This window comes from Manacus candei, unplaced genomic scaffold, assembly GCF_025592945.1.
Source record: "Manacus candei isolate 608988 ecotype Guabito, Panama unplaced genomic scaffold, ASM2559294v1 h1tg000057l, whole genome shotgun sequence".
Lineage (NCBI taxonomy): Eukaryota > Metazoa > Chordata > Aves > Passeriformes > Pipridae > Manacus > Manacus candei.
The window spans coordinates 13,450,178-13,470,243 of NW_026138105.1; the positions used below are offsets into that span (position 1 = coordinate 13,450,178).

The following is a 20,066-nucleotide window of genomic DNA, read 5'->3' on the forward strand; positions in this document are numbered from 1 at the left end:
AGTCACAGGAGCAAGAGGACTCATCCTCGCCCTTACCCAAGTGCGGGGGCTGTGCTGGGGCCAGCCTCAAGGTCTGCACACAAGGGCTCTGTAAAAGCCCAGGCTGAGTCACGAAACCCCTCTGGCACAGCTCTGCAGCAGCCCACGTATCCTGATGTGCTGAGCAAGAGCCAGGCTTGCTGCAGCACCCCTAGCAAATAATGGGTGTCCTCTATCTCACAGGGGCCACGGCTTAGCACGCCTCGGGGGGCTCTGTGTGTTTGGAGAATGATGGGGACAGGGCACTTCCAAAAGCCTATCTGCAAAAACTCCTGGCTTTCAAGTGTTCCTCTAAGGAGACCAAAGGTGACAATACACATGCTCTGTGTCAGAGAATGCACTGGAGCTTAAAAAAAAATGTATGGTGTGGCAGTACTTCTTATGAAGTCTCTTAAAAAATAGTGTTTATAGGTCCCCAGTATTCATCTGGACTTGGGGGAACTGACCAGGACTAAAACATAAAGGAACGTAAAACAAGAAACAAAGAGCAATAAAACCCTGAAAACCATGTGAATGACAAAAGTTACCACTTCCTATGTCCCAGGAGGGTTTCATTTACATGGAAACAAAGTAGAGAAGAAACATTTTGAGAATGAAAGAAAGAAACGACTCTGCCCTGAGGTGGCACCAGGGGCACACAGGAGTGCCTACAGGGATACAAGGTCATTAGCACCACATTCCAGTCCCACTGTACAAGCAACATCCCAGAACAGCAAGGAATCAGCTTAAAATCCCCTCCAGCTCAGTTTTTTAGTGTTCCCACAGATTTAGATATTGGTTTATGTTATTGTGATTCCTCTCTCTTCCAGCCTTTTCCGTTTAACTACCAGCTTTACCTCCTCCTGCTGTGAACTGCAAAATCCATCCCTGCTTTGTTCCACCAGTAATCCTGCCCGGTGCTAAGGAGGATGGTGGAAGGGGCTGCTGGAACGGGTCTCCAGTGAGGGGTCGGACCCAAAGGGAACAAGGAGCTCCTCCCTTGTGGAGCAAACAGCAGAGAACCGTCCAGTTGCTCTGAGCACCTTCCAAGCCATTTGCTGACGTGCAGCAAAGCAAGCAGTGGCAGAGCACTGCAGCCCCAAGTCACCTGGCTCCTGGGAAGCCCTCAGCACAACCTGAGCCCAGCAGAGGGGAGAACTGGGTGCAAGTGGGCTGCAAGGAGCCAAGATGTGGCTTCAGGGACAGACCCTGAGGTTTCCAGGTATCAGCCCTCCCCAGCCAGCAGGGTGCCAGTTTCCCTGTTCAGGTGTACAGTGTGACCTTGTGCACCTCCTGACAAGGGCTCACATCACAGAGTCAGTGCTGCAGTGGCCCAAAGGCAGTCAGAAATGCCACTGAGCTGGGAGGATGAAATTCCTCCCCCTTGCTCTTTACATGACATTACAGGTGCAGCAGGAGCAGGCAACACGGTTCAGGAGACATTTATTGCTCCTGTCCTTTATGAAACCAGCAATTATTGCAATGATTATCATTGTTAGCATTTATTATAAAAGACAAAACCACCATTTAAGATCCTTGCCGTTCCTCAGCTCTCACGGAGAGGCACAATTTCACTCAGCTTCCTTTGTCCCTCTGTCACTTCAAGTTCTGTAATTACCTGAACTCCTCTGCCTTCAGCCCCACGGAGCAGGGAGTGGGCATTTACCCTGTGATGGGGCCCGAGGTTTGCTCTGACCCCCTCGTTCCTCCTGGCTCTGCTCAGAGGAAGACATTTGACAAGGAGTCCCACCCCACCTCACACAGAAGGGGACACAGGAAAGGGTGGGAAGAACACTTCTCCAGGCACTTGTCCCAGCAAGGATGGAACCCTCCCACCTGGGCAGCAGGATCAGCCCTGCACAAGCACTGAGGGCTCAGGGACCAGCCCCAGCTGCTTGTGCTGACAGGCCTCTCCTGCCACTCCACTGTGAATACAAAACCTTATTTCTGGGCAGGCACTATCTCATTGAAATTTAAGCAATTCTGTTAATTAATGGGGTCTGAAGCATTTTATAATGAAAATGATTCATGTCAGCACAATAGTGATGAATTGGGATGAGAGGGAAAAAAGCTCATGCATTCACCAAGGCTGTAATGACTTAACCGAGCTGCTCGTAATGATATAGCTCATAATACGCCATGCAAGATGGGAGGAAAGTGCTCAAGCACTTCCCAGAACACCTCCAAGGTCACTCATCCCAATGGGGAGCAAGTCCAGGCTGTTTGGCACGTGCAGAGCAGGGCAAATGGCCCCAGCCAGCTCTGGTTCTTCCAGCAGCACAAGGCAGACAAAATCCCTGCCTTTGGTAGTGGTGCAGACTGATCAGAAACTCCCTCTCTCAAGGTGCCATGTGTCCATCCATCCTGGAAAAGCAGGGGTCTGCTGCAGATGAACTGCCCTGTGCCCCAGCAGGATTGTCACTGGGAGGCTTTTCCTAAATTCCATGGGCCACACCAGGTCACCACCCCAAGAGTCAGGTTGGTTTTGCCTTCTAGGCCAAGGTACCACTTACTATCTGCTGGTGGCTGTGACAAATCAGGGTCTCCACACATGCTCCACATCAGTTCCTTGAATGTGGCACTATGGGTACTGCCTTAAACACCCACCAGCACCAAACCTGCACGGTCCCACCTTCCAGAGCCAGGACAGCCTCTGCTCCCAAAACCTGACCCCCAGGGGCTCTGCAAAGCAGCTGCCAGGGATGGTGACAGATCTGTCCTCAGGGCACAGAGGGCAGGGGCAGGCACCTTTACACTCAGAGCATGGAAGAGGTGTTGCTATCATCTCCCAAGATTCACCTTCTTTCCAGTCAGAAACTCTGACAAACCTTGTCCTTCCCAGGCTCTGCTAACAGAGCAAGAACAACCTCCAGCTCCGACTCTTCTCCCCAGTTCTTGTCAGCATCTGTTAGAGCTGACTAGTGAAGATGTGTGGTGGCATACCCTCTGGTACAAGGCACATGTGGCATTCCAGCATGATCCAGATTAATCAGGATAATTACCAGGCAAGGGGACACTTACAGAATCACATAAATACCATCGAATCTGCTCCAACAGCAGACACTCTTTGGGTAATAAAAACAAAGTAGGACAAAGCACTCAGCAGGTAACTGCCTTCCAGGAATCCCATCATTACGGGCTTTGCTCTGCTCTCAGGTACTTCTAGGTCAGATGTCCACATCCTTGGAGAGCATTTGGACAAAGGACCTTCCAGCTGAGGGCAAGAGGAACAACAAGCCAGAAAGTCATGGAGTAACAAAAATGGATCTATCCTCAGGTGGTTCCTGGTCCAACTACAGCTCAAAGCAGGCAGATGAGATTACCCAGGGCCATGAACAGTCAGGTTTTTAGTATCTCCAGGGATGGAAATGCCACCTTCATGGTGACAAGCTTTGTCATCTGCCATTTGTGTCTTTTTACTGTGCATGCCTGAGAAGAATCTGGGTCTGCCTTCTCTACCCCCTCCTATTTAGCTGGATAAAACAGACTCATTCCTCTCAGCAGCTTGGTCAGTTAGAGCAAACCCATCTCTGCCTCAGGCCAGGAGTGGCAAGGCATCTGCCAACAGACTGCATATTCCTCACCTGTGCCCTCACTTGCCTGCAGGGACACAGAAATATCAATATATCTGCCAAGACACAAGTGCTGCTGGAAGCACACATCCTGGAGGAGGTCAGCCCATGCAGGAGGGGTCTTAGCCCCAAGAACCAGCACTTCATCTGCCCTCCATGCACAGCCCCCACTCCTGTCCTTTAGCTCAGCACAATCTGGGAGGTAGAAACTACAGGGGGTCTGAGCGAGGTGCTGGGCACAAGGCTCAGGAGCTTCATGGCTCTTCAGCAAATAAGGTACAGGGCTGCAATCCAGAAATGAAAACATTTATGGCTTCATCAGCATGGCCAAGCTGACCAAAGTCAGGGTGCAGAATCACTGGGGCTGAGAGATGTTGCAGCTGGATATCTCTAACACAGTACCCTTCACAGCAGGTGGCCAAGTTGTATTCAAACCAGTGTGCCCTGTAGCTTCTAGGGCACCACTTACAGAGACAGAGCTACTGCCTCTTCTCAGAGAGGAGCACTTAACAAGGGCTTGTTCCAGGCTGGAATCAGCCTTGCCCATGCCAGCACAGAGGGAGGCACCCACAGTGAGCTCCAACAGACAGGCCAGCACACTCCCCCTTCCTTTGTCCCTTCTTTTAGCAGCTAAATCCCTCATCATTTAACATTAACTCCCTTGGTACATTAGTAGATACACTCTTATTTCCTCAAGATGACCACACATACACTGTGGTCCCAAACCAGCTGAAGTTCCTGCACCAGTCTCTGAAAAGGACTGTTAATGTTCAGTCTTGCTATTAAGAGCAATCCCCTTAAATAAATGTGATTTCTCTGCGGACTCTCACGCCCCACACTCAGAGTCCCTCATGTGTGTGCACAGCTCTGGTGGATAAAGGATGGGGATGGGGCACAGACCTGCACAACCCCCTGGGCTCACAGGAAAACACACACATACTGATATACCTGTGTTTCCAGTCACCGGGGACCATTTTTAACAAACTGGCAAGAACAGCAGAGGAACACGTTCTGCCTCCCACCACCACATCACACAGACCCAACAGCTCACCAGCCCAGCTCAGCTGCTGCATGCTCCCAGTCAGAGCAGCTCTCCCAGTCCAGCCTGACTGCCCCAGGGCAGGGCTGTGGTCAGCCTGCAAAGGGCAAGGCTGATAGGGATGAAACAACTATTGACTGCACACAAATAACCATCAGCTTCATCCCAGCAGGCTGGTATCTTGAGTTTGCTCTCTCCAGCACAAAAACCTTAAGCCCTTACCAGCTCAGTTTTCAATCAGGACACAGGCTCTAGAACTTAGGAGCTGTCTTAAGTCATCACAAATGCCAGACTGCGTTTCAACTACCCTCTGAGTCCTTCTGCTTTTTCCCTGCATTCAGCAGAATGACAGGTTTTAAGAATAACCTCTCCCTTCCAGTAAAAAGCCAGGTTCCCATGCACTCTCCTGAACTGACAATCCCTTGATTTTAAGGAAGGCACTGAATATCAGGAGGCCTGTGGTATTATGTGCTGTGACTGTTGTGTAGCAGCAAATATCCCTGCAAGGAGATGAACAAGACTGCTGGAAGCAGGGACACCAGGTTGTGTCCCTCCCTGGGTGTCGAGCATTTTCAGGTTCCCTCCCAAGGCTGTGGGCAGGGATCACAGGCAGCAGTGAGTCTCCAGACACACTGCCCAGGGATGAGAAAGGGCACTGCAAAGGATGTGGGAACAGACATGAGCAGGCAGGCATAGCTGCCTGCCAAAGGAGAGATTTGCCCCTATAAAGGTGAATAATCTGCAGAGGTGCAGGGTGATATAAAGCAACATGAAAACACTGCCTGCAGATTTAAATGCACAGATTTCTCCTCTCACGTAAATGCACTGAGCCACACACTCACATGCCCATCTCTGCATCTTAAAAGCATCAGCTTCAAAGGTCTTGGTGAGGATGAGATTCCTGGAGCTGGCACAGGAGCTGGCACTAAACCTCCTGCCCCATGTCCCTCTGGGCAGAGCTGGGTTTGTGGCCCAGCAGTGGTGAGGGGGCTCTGCCATCAGATTAATGCTCTGACTGAGAGCCAACACCCACCAGAGTGGCAGAAGTGGCTGTTTCCCAATGGAAGCAGTGGGGCAGAGGTGTGTGATCATTCTGTGAGGGCACAGACTCCTCCAGCAGAGCAGGGCAGCCACAGCCTGGGCACTGCAGCTCACCTGCTGCAAGGAGCAAAGATCAGCTGCACCCCATCTGCAGACTGACAATGAATGAGGAAGGCAGCACAGAGCTTACACAGGACTAATGCCTGCAGGCTCTTGCAAGAAGCCACCGGAATATTCTTACAGCTGACACAGAAAGTCTTGTCTTCACAGTTTGTGCACACAAAGCTCCTCAGTAACATACCAAAAAAGCCAGCCTGGACCTTCAACATGCACAGGGGAAGTTCTTGAACCTGATTTGGGGTACACAGCACAAGTTTCAGTGTCTGAAACTTAATTCTCAAGGCATGAGAGTGCCTGGTGTATACGAAAGAAAGAAAAGCTCATGTGCATCAACTGTGCTTTCTCTTCACCATCATTCACCACTGGAATTTTCCTACAGCTCAAATGCCATGATGCTGCACCCGCTATTCCAGTGGAGCCATTTAGTCACTCATCTATCTCCAAAAAGACACCTGAGGCACTCTGGGCATTCAAGGCTTACTGAATGGCAGGACTTGGCACAGCACGTTATCCAGATAGTTTGGGTCTGCCTGTGAAAGGTCCATTGAATATGAAATCCCAGCTGAACACTACAGCTGGTAACATCCAAGAACAGGAGACAAACTAAGCTATACATGGTCCATATCCTGTGCTCAAGTGTGCAAACCAGTTTTGTTCATGCCACACCTGTGCTATGAAGGAGGGGGTGTGAAAAGAGCTGCTTGCAAAGACAAGGAGGGAAGAAACAAGCCAAGCTGGAAGGAGTCAGGGGCTGAGGTGTTGTGCAAGGGAGCAGATGCAAGGAAAGGCAGAGAAGGAGGTCAAAACCCAATAGGGAAAACAAATTGTTCTTCATTACCATATATTATAAGAAATGTAACATGCCAGGGTTTTATGGTTCTTTTTATGGTCATTAATAACAATGGTGGCACTGAGAGTTATGCTGCTGCTATGGTTAATTAAATCTTATGCTCAGGGCAGGAGCGGGGCCACCCCGGGCAATCAGAGCTGGATTCCCACGTGCAGCATAAAAAACCCTATTCTAACACAGAGTGGGAGCAGGACAGGACATGCTCGGGTGGACATGAAGAAATGTCCACGTGGGCCAGCAGTGACAGAGGGGCACGAGGCTACAGGACAGGCTGCAGCCACAACCTGAGAGGCCAACAGGCAGAGCTGCACCTCGTGTTCCCACAGCCGCCAGGGGCAGCTGCCACGGGCCATTTGCAGCTCAGACATCACCGGAGTCAGCCCCAACGCCCACGTTAGCGGCCAGATATTCTGGGAACAGACAGGCTCAAGAGGGGCTGAGGACTCTTCTGCAGACTGTCAGCAGTTTCACTGCTATGAATTACAAGCAAATAGAACAGTAAATCAACCCCCCAGTGTACGAAACAGCCAGCTTGAGAATTAAGACACAAAAAGTCAAGGAATCAAGAAGCTTGGATTCCCAGAGTGACATTAATTCTCACCACAGTCCCACAGGGCACATTTTAGTTTATGCCTTAATACAGAGCATTAATGTGGCAGGAAGCTGAGCCTCTGCACGTTCTGGCTTGTGCAGTTTGCTCCCAGTGGTCCCTCTCCATTCCAGCAGCCAGACTTTCACTCACACAAAGCTGTGTCAGATTAACAGGACCTCACGTGCACCTGAATTTTCAGTGTTTAGCCTATTGTTCATAAACACACAGTATAAAACAAAGCAAATCTGGGAGACAAGAGAGCCCAGCTGCAGCAGCTCCTGAACCAGGAGCAGGTACAGCCCCAACCTGCTGCTTGTGCCCTCTCTGCACTGCACCAGCCTCTGTCCAGACAAAGGCAATTCCCACCACATACCCTGGTACTGCTGGAGGAGCTCCCAAACTCCCAAATCTGAGCCTTCCTCCAGCAGCAGCCAGGCTGGTGGCACAGCCAGGGCAGGTGGCACAGCCAGGGCAGTGTCCAGCTTCCCCAGAGGCACCAAACCACTGTCAGGAGGTGCAGGGTTTAATGAAGATGCAGTGGCTCAGGCACACAGACCTTCCTTACACTCTCCTTACACCAGAGTCTCCAAATAAATTTCACTCTGACTTACATAAAAATAGCCTTAGAAAATATCTATCAGCACAGACACAGATCAGCCTGACAGAGCCTTGGCACTTTAGCCCAGGGGTTGATCTCAGCCTCTCTCATTATGGTTCAGCAATAGGGTGGAAGGGACTTTGCTGTCCAGTTTTCCAACACAAGCTGCAGCTCCCCAGCCTGCTTGTCCTTTGACAATTTTTCATTAAACTGTGGGCACTTTATTGCATGCTTTGTGCCTTAAATATCTCTTATTAGCATTTGAGTGTCTCACCCCTTAGCAAGCTTGTGAGGCTCCCATTAAGGGTAATGAGAGTCACACTCCTGGGAGGCAAGGAGAATATACACCCCAACATCTCCTGGTTATGGTCTACTCTAACCAGTATGTCAGAGCATCATCTGCCAGGAATTTATTACAGAGGCATTTTACAACAGCCCCTATTATAAGTTATTAAGGAATGGAGCAGCTTCTACTGTTCTTTCATTAAATATTAATGGAACATTTATAAACCAATCCTTAATTTAAAGTGTTACCTTTAATCAAAGCCCTGGTGATAACGATGCAGCCTTTGGTAAGGCCCCTTTGGTAGTATTTAAACCTTCTACAGTGAGATTTTACGTGCCTGTGGGTGCACTCCTGCTCCAGGTACAGAGCTCAGAGGAGCTCTGCCAGTGCAGGGGCACACCAGGCACTCTGGGCTGGCAGCTCTGGGTCCTGCCTGCTGCAGGCAGGGCGTGGAGCTGGGCAGCACTTTGCAGGGCTGCTGGGCTTCCCCTCTAAAGCCCCTGCCATGGAACCCACCCAGCAACACTCCTGCCATGGGCACCCAGCGTTGGCAACCACCAGGGAGCACAGATCTGCTGGCTCACAGCCAGCTCAGGATGTGTGGCCAGGGCAGGGTGTCCTGCCCCAGCCCAGCTGGGTGCTGCTCACCTGTTTTGCTGTCCACAGTGAAGTGCTGCTCACCCTCCAGCACGCTGTAGACCACCCGGGCACTGCTCCCGTACGTGGGGTCGTCAGCATCAGAGGCCATCACCTGCATCACAGAGGTGCCTGCAGCAGGGACAGAGAGGAAAACAAAGTCAGGGAGGAGTTGAGAAGAGCAGCACAAACCTCAGAGCAGGAGCCAACACTTGATTGCTTGCAAATGCCGCGGGAAACAAGAACAGTTGGGTGCAAATGCAGCTTCACCTCCCCACAAAAGCCTGGGATCCAGGACTCCAGACACTGCTGTGAATGCCCCTCTTATACTGCAGGGTGGCAGGACCCTGGGCCACCTTGGGGCAGGACCTGCTCTCCAGGAGATCACTGGTCTGAATAGCTGGGAGTTTTTCTCCCAGTAGACTTCTACTGGACCATCTTGGAAGGAGCTGGGGATGAGATGTTATACCCACACTTGTCCTTCCTGTCAACACAGAGCAACATGGTCACCTCTAGCCTAGAGAGGATCCTCTCAGCTAAGGCCTGACCCACACTGCAGCACCCCTCTGCAGCAGGCAGACCTGCACAGGGACAACAGCCACGGGAGAGGAAAGGCTTTTGCTTGCCCAGAGCCAGACACAGCACCACCTCCTCATGCTCTACACGTAGCAGGGCAGGAGGATTACAAATTGGATAAAAGTCCATCAAATGTCTGCAATTAAGTTATTGATTTTCAGGGCTGCCTCATTAAACTGGGTACTTCACTCCAACTGCCCCTGTGATGGCTTTAATTTGACATCATGTTCAATTTGACAAAAGCAGGACCCAGGGCACGAGGATGGGGGCAGGAGCAAAGGGGCTGAGATCAACAGAGACAACAGAAGGGAGGAAGGAAGGAAAGCCTAATCCTACCTACAGACACCCTGAGGAAGGAGGTGGTGTGACCAAAGTGCTGTGAGAACAGGCTACCCAGTTCCACCTCTAGCACCAGATTCAGTGCATCCCTACTCCAGAGGTCAAGCACTGCCACCAGTCAAAGTCAGAAGCATTCTCTGTTGCCACATCTGCATCAGGTAGAAAAGGAGTTGAAGCCATCCAGATGGAGATGGAGAACTCCAATCCCCGATGCCTTCCTCTTCCCTTGTCAGGAGACCACAAGCCCAGAGCCTGCAGGCAAGCCAGGGAGCTCCTGCACCAGTCCTGCCTGGGCTTGGGCAGGAGATGAGACAGTGCAGACAGCAGTGCTGCTGTGAGCAGCTGGGATGCACATGCTCCCCTCAGCCCAGTTCACTCCGATCTCCTGGAAAGGGTGTTCACTGAAGAAAATGAGCAGTTACCATGGTTGCTTTTCATTCTCCCTGGCAGCCTCCTCAGAGCTGCAGCTCTGCTGATAACAGGAGAATCCCCCTCATCGGTCTTCAGCAACAAGCTAGTTTGAGTCAACTTATTTATGCTTTGCTGTCTCCAGTGAAGTTATGGTGCATCCCTGCCAGGCACATCCAGATTACACCACGGCAACACTGGCTCTCTGCCTTGCAAACAACTGTTTAAGAAATACTACTGCTGCATTTCCTCCTCCTCCTCTCCCTGCCGTCACACAACTCTTTCAGCAGGTATGAGCCAAGGCAGATCACCCCCACACCAGCAGAACACCCTGGCATGTTCCCTTGGGAAGCTTCTGATCAGAAAGCAAAGAAAGGGACCGGAGAAGGGAAACAGCGTGAGGTTCTCCAAGCATCCCGCTCCCAGCTACAGCAGAGAAGCCTCCTAGGGATGCTGGAGGTGCCAAAGTCTGAGAATCACAAAAAGGAGTATCTGTTCCTGACAACAGACAGGGCTCCCCCTCTGCTCAGCCTGGCAGCAATCAGATGGGAGCCCACGCCTGGTGTCCACAGCAGCACCCACTCCTGCACCCATCACCACCACAGCAGAGCCTGCTGACCTTGCACAAACATCCCACGCTCCAAGAACCAGTTGTTCTTGCCTAGGAATAGGAGATCCAAAACTTCACCCACACAAGCCCACTGGTTATTTGCCTGCACTCACCCTGTACACAGCATAGCCTGAGTCAGGACTGCACACATGCAGACAGATCAGGTGCTCTGCTCCACCACAGCCTCCTATTCCAGCCACCTCTGAGCAATCACCCCACAGATGCCAGAATAAGGATCATTAGAGGTGGGCTGTCCACTAAAAGTTTGCACCAGGCTCTGTATCACATGCTGCTTTTCACAAGGTGCATTCACTCAGCTGCATAATTCATGTCCTAATTCCTCCCTGCCAGGCACAGCTGTACTTCCTGTGTTCCAAGTTTCACCTGAACTGCAAAACTGCAGCAGTGCCAGAGTATGAAGAGGGGGCAGGATCTGTGCCCATCCACAGTGGAGTTTGTGTCTCCATTCTAAGCCATGCCCTGGACTGGTCAGGTGAGCTGCTGCTCTCAAGTCTGCCTGTGCCAGCACAGGAGGCTCCTGGCCCACAGCTGCTGGGCACTCCCAAGAACTGGAGCAACAGGGCAGCAGATTCAGTTCCAGGTCTCAGGCATGAGTCCCCAGAGCTTTTTGCTGAACCAAGCAGCCTAAAGGACACTGCAGCAAGGCACCTTCACTCAGAGGCAGCAGGATGGGGCACACTGCCCTTGGACAGCAGCCAGCAACCCTGGAGGTGATGAAGGGTCTGCCCTTTCCCACCTGCCTTCACAAGATCTCATTAACAAATGAGCAACAACAGGCAGGTAGGGAACACTGACCCCATTTTGTGCCTTGACTCGTAGTCTGTGAAGGTGTAATGCATCCTGCTCAAGGTCACCTACTGGGTATCAGGACCTATGAGTTCAACTTTCCAGCCTCCTCTCTTAAACCCCACTTACCCCTTTTCCACCCCTCCCTCCCACTCTCTTTCCATGTGAAGAGAACTGGTCTTGAATTCCAGCTGACCACAGCCCCCTCCTTCCCGCAGAGACAAGCCTTCCCTGGCTCCCACCATGCTTCAATATTAGTCCCTGCTCTCCGAGCACAGCACTGCCCACAGCAAGTACAGCATGTACAGCTTTTATTTAGTTTTCTGGCATGTGCCTTAGCCATAAAAGATACACTAAATAAAATCGAAACATCCATCATGTGCTGTATCACCCACCTCCCATAACCAAGAAGCCTGAGCTCGTATCCAGAGGGATAATTAGACATGTAAAATGAGATAAGATGTTGGCTCCTCCCCTGGCCAGCTCACCCCACAGATCCAGAGGATCCCTGTCTGGGATGGACAGGAATCCACAAGTCCTGGGCTCTGCAGGACACCTTTGGAATACCAATGCACACCTCTCCTAGCATCCATCACCACCTTCCCACAGAACCTGGAGCCTCTGGGGCTGTTTCCAGCGACCCTGCATGCAGAAGGCTAATAGCTCCAGCCCACTTGCTATGCCACTCACTCCAAACACATTTAGCTAGAAGAAATGTTGACAGGCAAACTCCAAAGACATCCACAAGCAGAGAGGCCCTGCACTGAATCCACAAGCAAGCCACTGGGACCTGTCACTTCCCCAGGGACAGAAGTACAGCCGGGCTCTGGGCCAGCAAAGAGGCAAATGAGCAGCAGGAAAAGCCAACACTTGCTAAAATCGACTGTCCCTGCCCACAGCCACAGACACCCTTCCGTGGTGGAGCCAGGAGTCTCCAGATGCTCTCTAGACCCAGCTCTGGGGTCCAGCCAACATCTCCAGCTCAGGCAGAGCCCAAGGACGCTCTCCAGCTGTGCTGAGAGCCCTTTCTGTGTGGATCTGACCAGCTCCAGGACAGCACTTGGGCATTTCACCTCCACAGAACATCAGGAACCCTGCAAGGAGTGCTGTGTCATGCAAACCCACGTGCCCTGGGCTGATGCCAGTGTGCAGCACTCCCATCCCAGTGGCCTGGGTGCCATGGGGCAGGAGGCAGGTGGGATTTTATGAACAATGCAATTTACAGCTTTTGCTGGCCCAAAAACCTGCAGGGGCTGATGCACCCCAGAAACATGCAGGCAGGACCATCAGGGAAGAAAATGAACTAGAGAAGCTTAAAAATTACTGGAGCAGAAGTGAGTTTCTTGCAATCTCGTGAACATTCTGACTTGGTAGAAAGCCAGACCCAGAGGAGATTCACTGCACAGCCTTCACACCCCGCAGGACAAGCCCGAGGGCACTAACCTGGCAGGGGTGCAAACACTCAAATGTGCTACTGTGAAACATCTGTTGGGGTGTCCGACCACAGAAACCCATGGCACAAAGCACCCCAGCCCTGGCACCAAGCAGGTAAACGTGGTGCCTTGGGGAGCAAACCAAAGCATTTCATGAAGGGGCTCATCTTCCCTGAGGGGCTGTGCACATGCAGACTGGGTGAGGTGCTCAGATGGACAGGGCAGAGCATCCAGAGTCTGCCCCACGACCCAGAGCAGATGGGGAAGGACTTGTCTCACTAAGGACCAACAGACAGTGCAAGCCCCAGCTCCCAGACACTTGCTGTCCCAGCAGATTCCAGATGCACACAACTGCTTTAAGCACTTTCTATCAAGGGGGAAAAAAAAAATCAGATTGCCTGCAAGTGTTCTGGCTCTATGGTAAACAAAGTGTTTTTCTCTGCTTCCAGCCTGGAGATTAAACAATTTCTTTTCACAATAATCACTTCTGCATTCAGCCAGCTTTGTGCTAGAGTCAGGGCTTGACCCCAAGTTTCTGTCTGTACAGCCAAATCGTCTCTAATCTGGACATGGTGCTACACAGAGAAATGAGAGCAAAATACACCAAGGGAAGAGTGATGTTCTGATGAAAGGATGTGCATTTCCTGGCATGCCCCTCACTCCAGGCTCTGCATGCTCCTTAAACAGCCCAGAAGTGAAGTCTGGGCTTCAACACCCACCCTGTGCAACCAACAGAGCTGTCTTGCAGGAGGCACCATGTGCTGGATTTGGGCTCACGCCTGAGTGCAGCAGACAGCTGTTAAGCAGACCCCAGGGAGCTCAGGAAAGGAGCCCAAAATACAGCTAATTTTAGCATCTCCTGTAACAAGGTGAAGCTCCTGCAGTTCCAAGGCTGTTGGCTGGGTCCCATCCTACCTTCTGCAGCTGTAGGTCTGGATTCTGCTCAACTCAGATGTTTTGGATTGATCCACACCGGGGTACACACAGAGGCTGAGCCTCAGGTGCCAGCACAGAGCAGTCTGGAAGCTCTTGGCCAGCAAACCTGAGATGACAGGGCAGCAGTGGAGGTGTAAACAGGGTTTGCAGTTCAGGCCCCCTCCTGCAGACAGACTGCTCCCCAGCAGCAGGCATGGGGGGAGTCAGCAAAAATGCTCCCAGGCAGCACCCCCAGCCTCTGCCTTCCTCAGCCTGTGTGACCCCAGTGCATTCCCTCCAGCCCTGCTCCCCTGGGGGGCTGAGCTGGGACCCCTCCACCCCACCACAGCCCTGGCTGTCTTCCCTGCCAGACCCAGGTCCAGCTGCCTCTTCTGCATCCCAACAGCATCCCACATTGTGTAGAAAACACTGACTTCTCCAGCCTGGCTCATGGGCTGGGGTTGTCTCCAGGCACCACCTCTGCCCTTTACAAATTCCAGACTCTGGCCTTACCTTCCTGACCATCATGCATCTGCCACTTCTGATCCACCAGTAACAGCAATCCTTTTTCTTTTCCCTTTGCAGAGTTTAACAGTGTGTCTGGATAAGTTCAGGACAGAAAACAACCACAACTGAAGAAGTTCCCAAGCTGAAAACCAAATGCTGGCTGGGAGAGTACCAAGAGGAGCATCACACATTCTGTGTGTGCTGTTCCTCCTCCCTAAGTGTGCACTCTGACCACTGTCAAGGCAAGATCCTGGAACAAAGAGGCCTTTAGTCCACCCTGACTTAGTCTCAAGTAGCACATATGCTGTCTACCAAAACACACTGTCCTGGCCCTAGCGCAGAGCAAGGGGCAGCTGTGCCCCCTGTTACTCCCAGTTGCTCTGAGAGTTTGTGCAGTTCTCTCATTTGTTATTCCCTCTTAGACACTAGGAAATCAAATGACTTTCCCTCCCAATTAGTACTCCTTCATTATGCAAATAATGTCCTTTGATCTGCTCCTGCTGTCACAGAGCGGATCTGACTGTATTTGGTTTATTCCTCTTCACGCCCCAGGAAGGCACCCACCTCTGGGAGTGAGGACTCTGCTTCTGGCAGGGAATGGAGAGTGTGTCTGAGAGCTGCCTGGAGTGGGAACAAAAACCACCCAAGCACAAACCCCAGAGAGGTCTGGGAAGGCAGGAGCATGAGAGGATAAAGAAGGGGTCACCCTTCACTTTTCAGGCTGGGCTGCAGAGCAAAGGCTGTCAGAGCAGCAAGACAGGGAATGAGCAGCTCTTTACAAACAAGCTGGAGAGCAGCCCTGCTCCTGGGGTGTCCCTTTCCCCAGCAGAGCACAGCTGAACCCAAATGGAGCTGAGAGCAGGCATGTTTTCCTGTGGGTCCCCAGGCTTTGATGTTGATACACTAATAGCCAACCCAAGCTCTCCAGCCCTCCTACCCCTGCTTGGCCAGCACCAAGCTGGGATCACCTCCATCCACACTCAGGAAGGCAGCAAGGCACACTCCCCATTCACTCTTGTGAAAATACCCCACAGGTCTAGGGAAGATGATCTGCCCAGCTTAGAGTCATTGCTACCAATGCCAACCACAACAAAGCCAGGATCACAGCTGCACCCAGACTTCATGCCACAAAAGGAGCACTCCCACACAAAAAGGGCCTGGCAGGGCATTTCCCATAAGAACACACTGAACTTCACCTCCCCAGCCCAGGCAGCTTCCCATGTCCTGCATCCTCAGCACCTTCCTACAGCATCTGGAGCTGAACTTCACACACCAGGTCCATGACCAGCCCCATCTCCCTCCCAGCTGCTGAACCTCAGAGGGTTGAGCAGAAAGCTCTGTGTCAGGCTTGCCTGTTTATGCTTTCACAGGACGTGTCCATCTTGTCCTTCGTGCTGCCTGTTCCTGGGTAAGCCGAGGGATAAGCGGGAGGGAGCTGGGGACTTGCAGCAGCAGCAGCATGTGGGTACCCTCCGGCTCTGCACTCACACTGTGCAGCAGCACCACGTGAGGGTGATGTGTGAGGCTCTCCCTGGGCCATCTCCAAGGGGAAGATGCTCTGGAGAAGCCCGTGTGCTCCCCAGGATGGCCAGGCTGCACAAGGCTTTGAGGCTGCCACAGGCAGACAGCCCGGAAAGCAGAACAGGCTCTTGGCTTCAGCTCCCCTCTCCAAGCACGCAGCTTGGAAGCACAGCCCACGCCACTCACAGCACTTCTCTTTACTTTTAACTTCCGAGTATTTTAATTTGCAGGAATCGCCTCCTTTCATGTTGTGAAACCGTGTTTCTTTCTCCCTCTGATCTCCAATTTCGCATAGAAACTGTCTCCTTTGATATGTCTTGTTCGCATCAGTCTGATCAGGCGGCTCCATAATTGTTAGTGATTTTCAAAGAACTAGGATCCTTGTCTAATACTCAGAGTTGAGAATTCCTTGCTTTTTAAAATGTTGTTCAAGCAAATTAGATTAATTTAATTTCTTTATTCTCTTTGGGAACTGGATGCCTCCTGCTTTGGTGCCCACATGCTGTCTTTCATTTCTCCAGGAGCACATGGCTGCAGTTCAAGGGGTCATTCTCTGTGCAGGTAACAGGAAGAGGAAGGAGAGCTTGGGATGCCTTGGGAGAGCTTGTTCTCCAAACATCAACAGAATCCAGGCAGCAGCAGCTCCTCTGGTGCGGGCAATTCCTGTACATCTGTACCTGCTGGAGGCCACGCACCAGCTTTGCAATATGCTGCATATTAACCACGGAGAGACAGAGCTCTGTCCTGAGGCAGTGCAGACCCGAGCACCATCCCCTGAGCTCTGCTTCCAGGATGTCTCTGCAGCCAGACCTTCCTGCAGCAGCACAACAGGATCTGGCAGCTCACCTGACCTGACCTGTCAAGCCCTGGTGCAGCTGCCCCGGGGGTCTCACCACAGTCCTGGCACCATTCCTGTCTCCTGTGCCAACTCATTCCTTTCTGACACTGTTGGGGACCCGCCTTATCTTTGATGTTAGTCTTTCACAGGCTGTCTTCTACCTGGATGCAGCCTTTGAGAACAGTGCTTTAGAGCTTCTGCTGACACACACAGCCTGCTACGAGCTCAGGCTTGTCAGTGGGGGTAACAGAGAGCCTGGCATGGACTGGGAACAGCATGGGCAGTGCAGCACCAGCCACTTTCCTGGACTCCAGCTGTGCTCAGCAGCATGGGAATCCAGCACCAAGCCAGCACAGGAGCAAGGCCAGCAGCACTGCAGCTCACACACCACCTCCCTGCACCCCTCCTGACACCTGGGTGAGCACAAAGGTGACTGTCCTGCTCGGCCATCCTGGGGGATGGACTCCTGCAGCCCCATGATACACATCCCAGCCTGGCCCTCAGTGCTTCAGCAAGGCTGATCACCAACACACTTAAAAGGGGCCTGGTGCCAAGGGGACGGGCAGCTAATGGTAACAGAGGGGAGCCACACTTCTGTCACAGGGACATGAATTCCTCAATCTCAGCCAACAAATCCTGGCCCATCAGAGGAGGGATGGATCCAGCTGAGAGGGGCCTGGCACTGCTGCATGGGGACACACAAGGCTGGGCAGTGCAGCACACAGAGGGTGGCCTGAGGAGGGGAAAAAGCACCACACAGGCTAATCTGAACCACAGGCAGACATGAGCCCCTTGGCATGCAAGGGCTTAGTCCAACCTCCCAGCATTTAGGAGCGAGGGGGCTGTGCAAAGCCAGAGTCAGTGCACAGCGGGCAGCTGGCACCGCCACGACCCGTCCCCAGAGCACGGCTTAGGGCTGAGACTGAGCGCTCAGACACAGGCTGGCAATCAGCTCAGAGGATTTATCCACTTGTTTTTCTTAAGCCACCTTATTTATTTTTTCCCTTTTGGCTCCCTAGCACTGGAATCCCTGGGATTTGCAGGTGGTTTCAAGGGGTACAGAAGGCTCGAGGTTTTTTTTGACAGGAGAGAGGCGCGGGTTTCCCAACCCACGTCCTCCCACCCGGGAGACCTACCGATGGGGGAGAGCTCAGCCACGCTGCCGATGTAGGGCCCCTCCAGGAAGCGTGGCTCGCTGTCGTTGATGTCCTGCACCTTGATGATGAACTCCGACTCGGGCTCCAGCAGCTGATCCGTCTGCCGGTCGCGGGCCTGTGCCCGCAGCGTGTAGAAGGTTTTCTGCTCCCGGTCCAGGCGCTCGGTGGCGTGGATGTCACCTGTGATCTCGTCGATGAGGAAGATGGTCCCTGCGCCCTCCCCGGAGATGGTGTACTTGATGGAGCCATCTCCCTCATCCGAGTCCGAGTGGATCTGCCAGGGAAAGAGGGAGAGGGTGGGAGCAGGCTGGGGCTGTGCTTGTGCCCAGCTCCAGCCAAGACTGCAAGGGTCTGGAGCCCTTGCACGAGGTACCCACAGTGCCTGCATGATGCCCCTCTGCTCCCATTGGGCTGGAGAGTGGCAGAGAGCACCATTAGACAACTCCTGTGCATGAAGGAAGACCCAATAAACTGGAACTTCTGTCCTGCCTACCCTGCTCAGCAGAGCAGAAATCCTGCCAGTGCCCACCCACACCATACACCAAGGGACAAACCCCACCAACAAGGGGTTAGGAGATGGAGGAAAAGGAAAAGACAACTCAACTGCACTCCAGAGAAAGAGATTTCCCTATGGCCAAGGACCCAGGACTCTGGCAGCATGGGATCACCTCTCCCAAGCTGCACAGGTACCTCATCATCAGCATTCACCCCCCTCACATATCCAGCTGCCCAAAGTCCATCCTCATCTGCCCCCCTGCCCCAGCCACAGCCACCCTCCATAATCTGGGCAGCTGGTGCTGACAAATCTCCCTGCCTAAGAGCTCACACACTCACTACACTCCTGGGCTGGGTTTACATGGCAAGGTAACAGGGGCTCACAACATCCCAACATCACAACCAGAGCCCCACCTGGGCAAAGCCTGCAGAGGGTGTGACAAATCAGGCTCATGTTCAGGACTAAAACCAGCCCCTGCCAAAGATGCTTTTGCAGCCAGTCTCTGCTTCATTTTCTAATTAAGACAGTGTTTGAAATAAGGAACAGAAAGGGTAAACAGCAGTTCCCCATGGACCAGGAGCTGACTGGAATCCAGGCCAGACGTCCAGAGATAATTTTATTGGTGGCATTAAACTGAGTTATGAGGTTTTTACAATCCAGCCACTTATGAGAAATCTATTAACAGTAACTGGACAGGCAGAATGCATCTTGACAGAGAGCAGCACAGGCATTAATTGGGACAATCCATAACGGGACAGGCCCCCGGAAAGGTTTCATCAGCTGCTTTCATTTGTTTCCTACAATTTCTGCCTAGAATCAGCAAAGTCATGTTGCCCCCTCCAAAAAAAGAAAAAAGCCGTCCATTAATCGGCTAATGAAATATGAAAATGTTTATGGGCCATTCAATCTTCCAAACTGCAGTTCTATAACCCACCTTTCAGACATACAGCTCTACCAGGAAGAATTTATACCAGAGCTGCCTCTTTTTTACGATGCCTTCATTATATTTGTCTTGTTAGATACAGTTTATGTATTTATTTCATGAGTGAGGGACCCACGCGTTAGACAATTCAATGCATTTTGCACAACACTCACAAATTACTGCCCATGGTGACACATCTCCCAAGGCTTGCCTGGAAAGAGACCTTCACTCAGCTCACAAACAGGGCTGTGAGCCCAGCAGTGTCTGGGACCGTCGTGGTGGCTCGGTGCCACTTGGGATGTGCCTAAGGGGTGGGTCAATCCCACCCTGGCCACCAGGAGCATCCTTCCCTGGATTGTGGGAAGGGTCATCCCACACTGCCACCAAGTCCCAGCCCTCCCTGCTGGCTGCTGGAGAGCTTGCTGCCCTCTCTCTTCACTTTGTTATCCTCTCCCCAGCCCCCACTGCTCCACGAGCTTTTCAGAACGAAGAAGGAGCACCTGGTCTGCAGAGCGCAAGTAACTGCATTTTTCTGCTGAACACCAGGCTCATGATTAATAATTAGGGCAGAGATAAAGCACCCAGCACCTCTTCCCAGCATCACACTGAGTTCTCAGCACAACCTCTTCACATATTTGCTCATCACTGACTGCTCGGAGCAGACACCAGCATCCCTGCAAACCGGAATGCTAGGAAGAAAAATGGAGCCTGGGCTCAGGGGGCTGCAGAGATTGATTTACAAGGGAAGATTAAAAGAGCTAAATCTGTGCTGCTTGGCTAAACAA

At 52.2% G+C, this 20,066-nt stretch overlaps 1 protein-coding gene across 4 annotated transcripts in view; it reads right to left on the bottom strand.

Annotated features, from left to right (window-relative positions):
• The window catches only part of CDH22 (cadherin 22), a 77,500-nt gene that overhangs the window by 29,386 nt on the left and 28,048 nt on the right, over positions 1–20,066 (bottom strand). For 3 of the 4 annotated variants that reach the window (XM_051803449.1, XM_051803450.1, XM_051803447.1), the window contains exons 3-4: positions 17,843–18,137; positions 8,765–8,884 (exon numbers count right to left, since the gene is read on the bottom strand). In XM_051803449.1, coding sequence (XP_051659409.1) covers positions 8,765–8,884; positions 17,843–18,137 — 415 coding nt within the window. Of the gene's footprint in view, positions 1–8,764; positions 8,885–14,353; positions 14,672–17,842; positions 18,138–20,066 lie in introns of those variants that run through there. The other variant, XM_051803451.1, reaches the window with a different exon arrangement.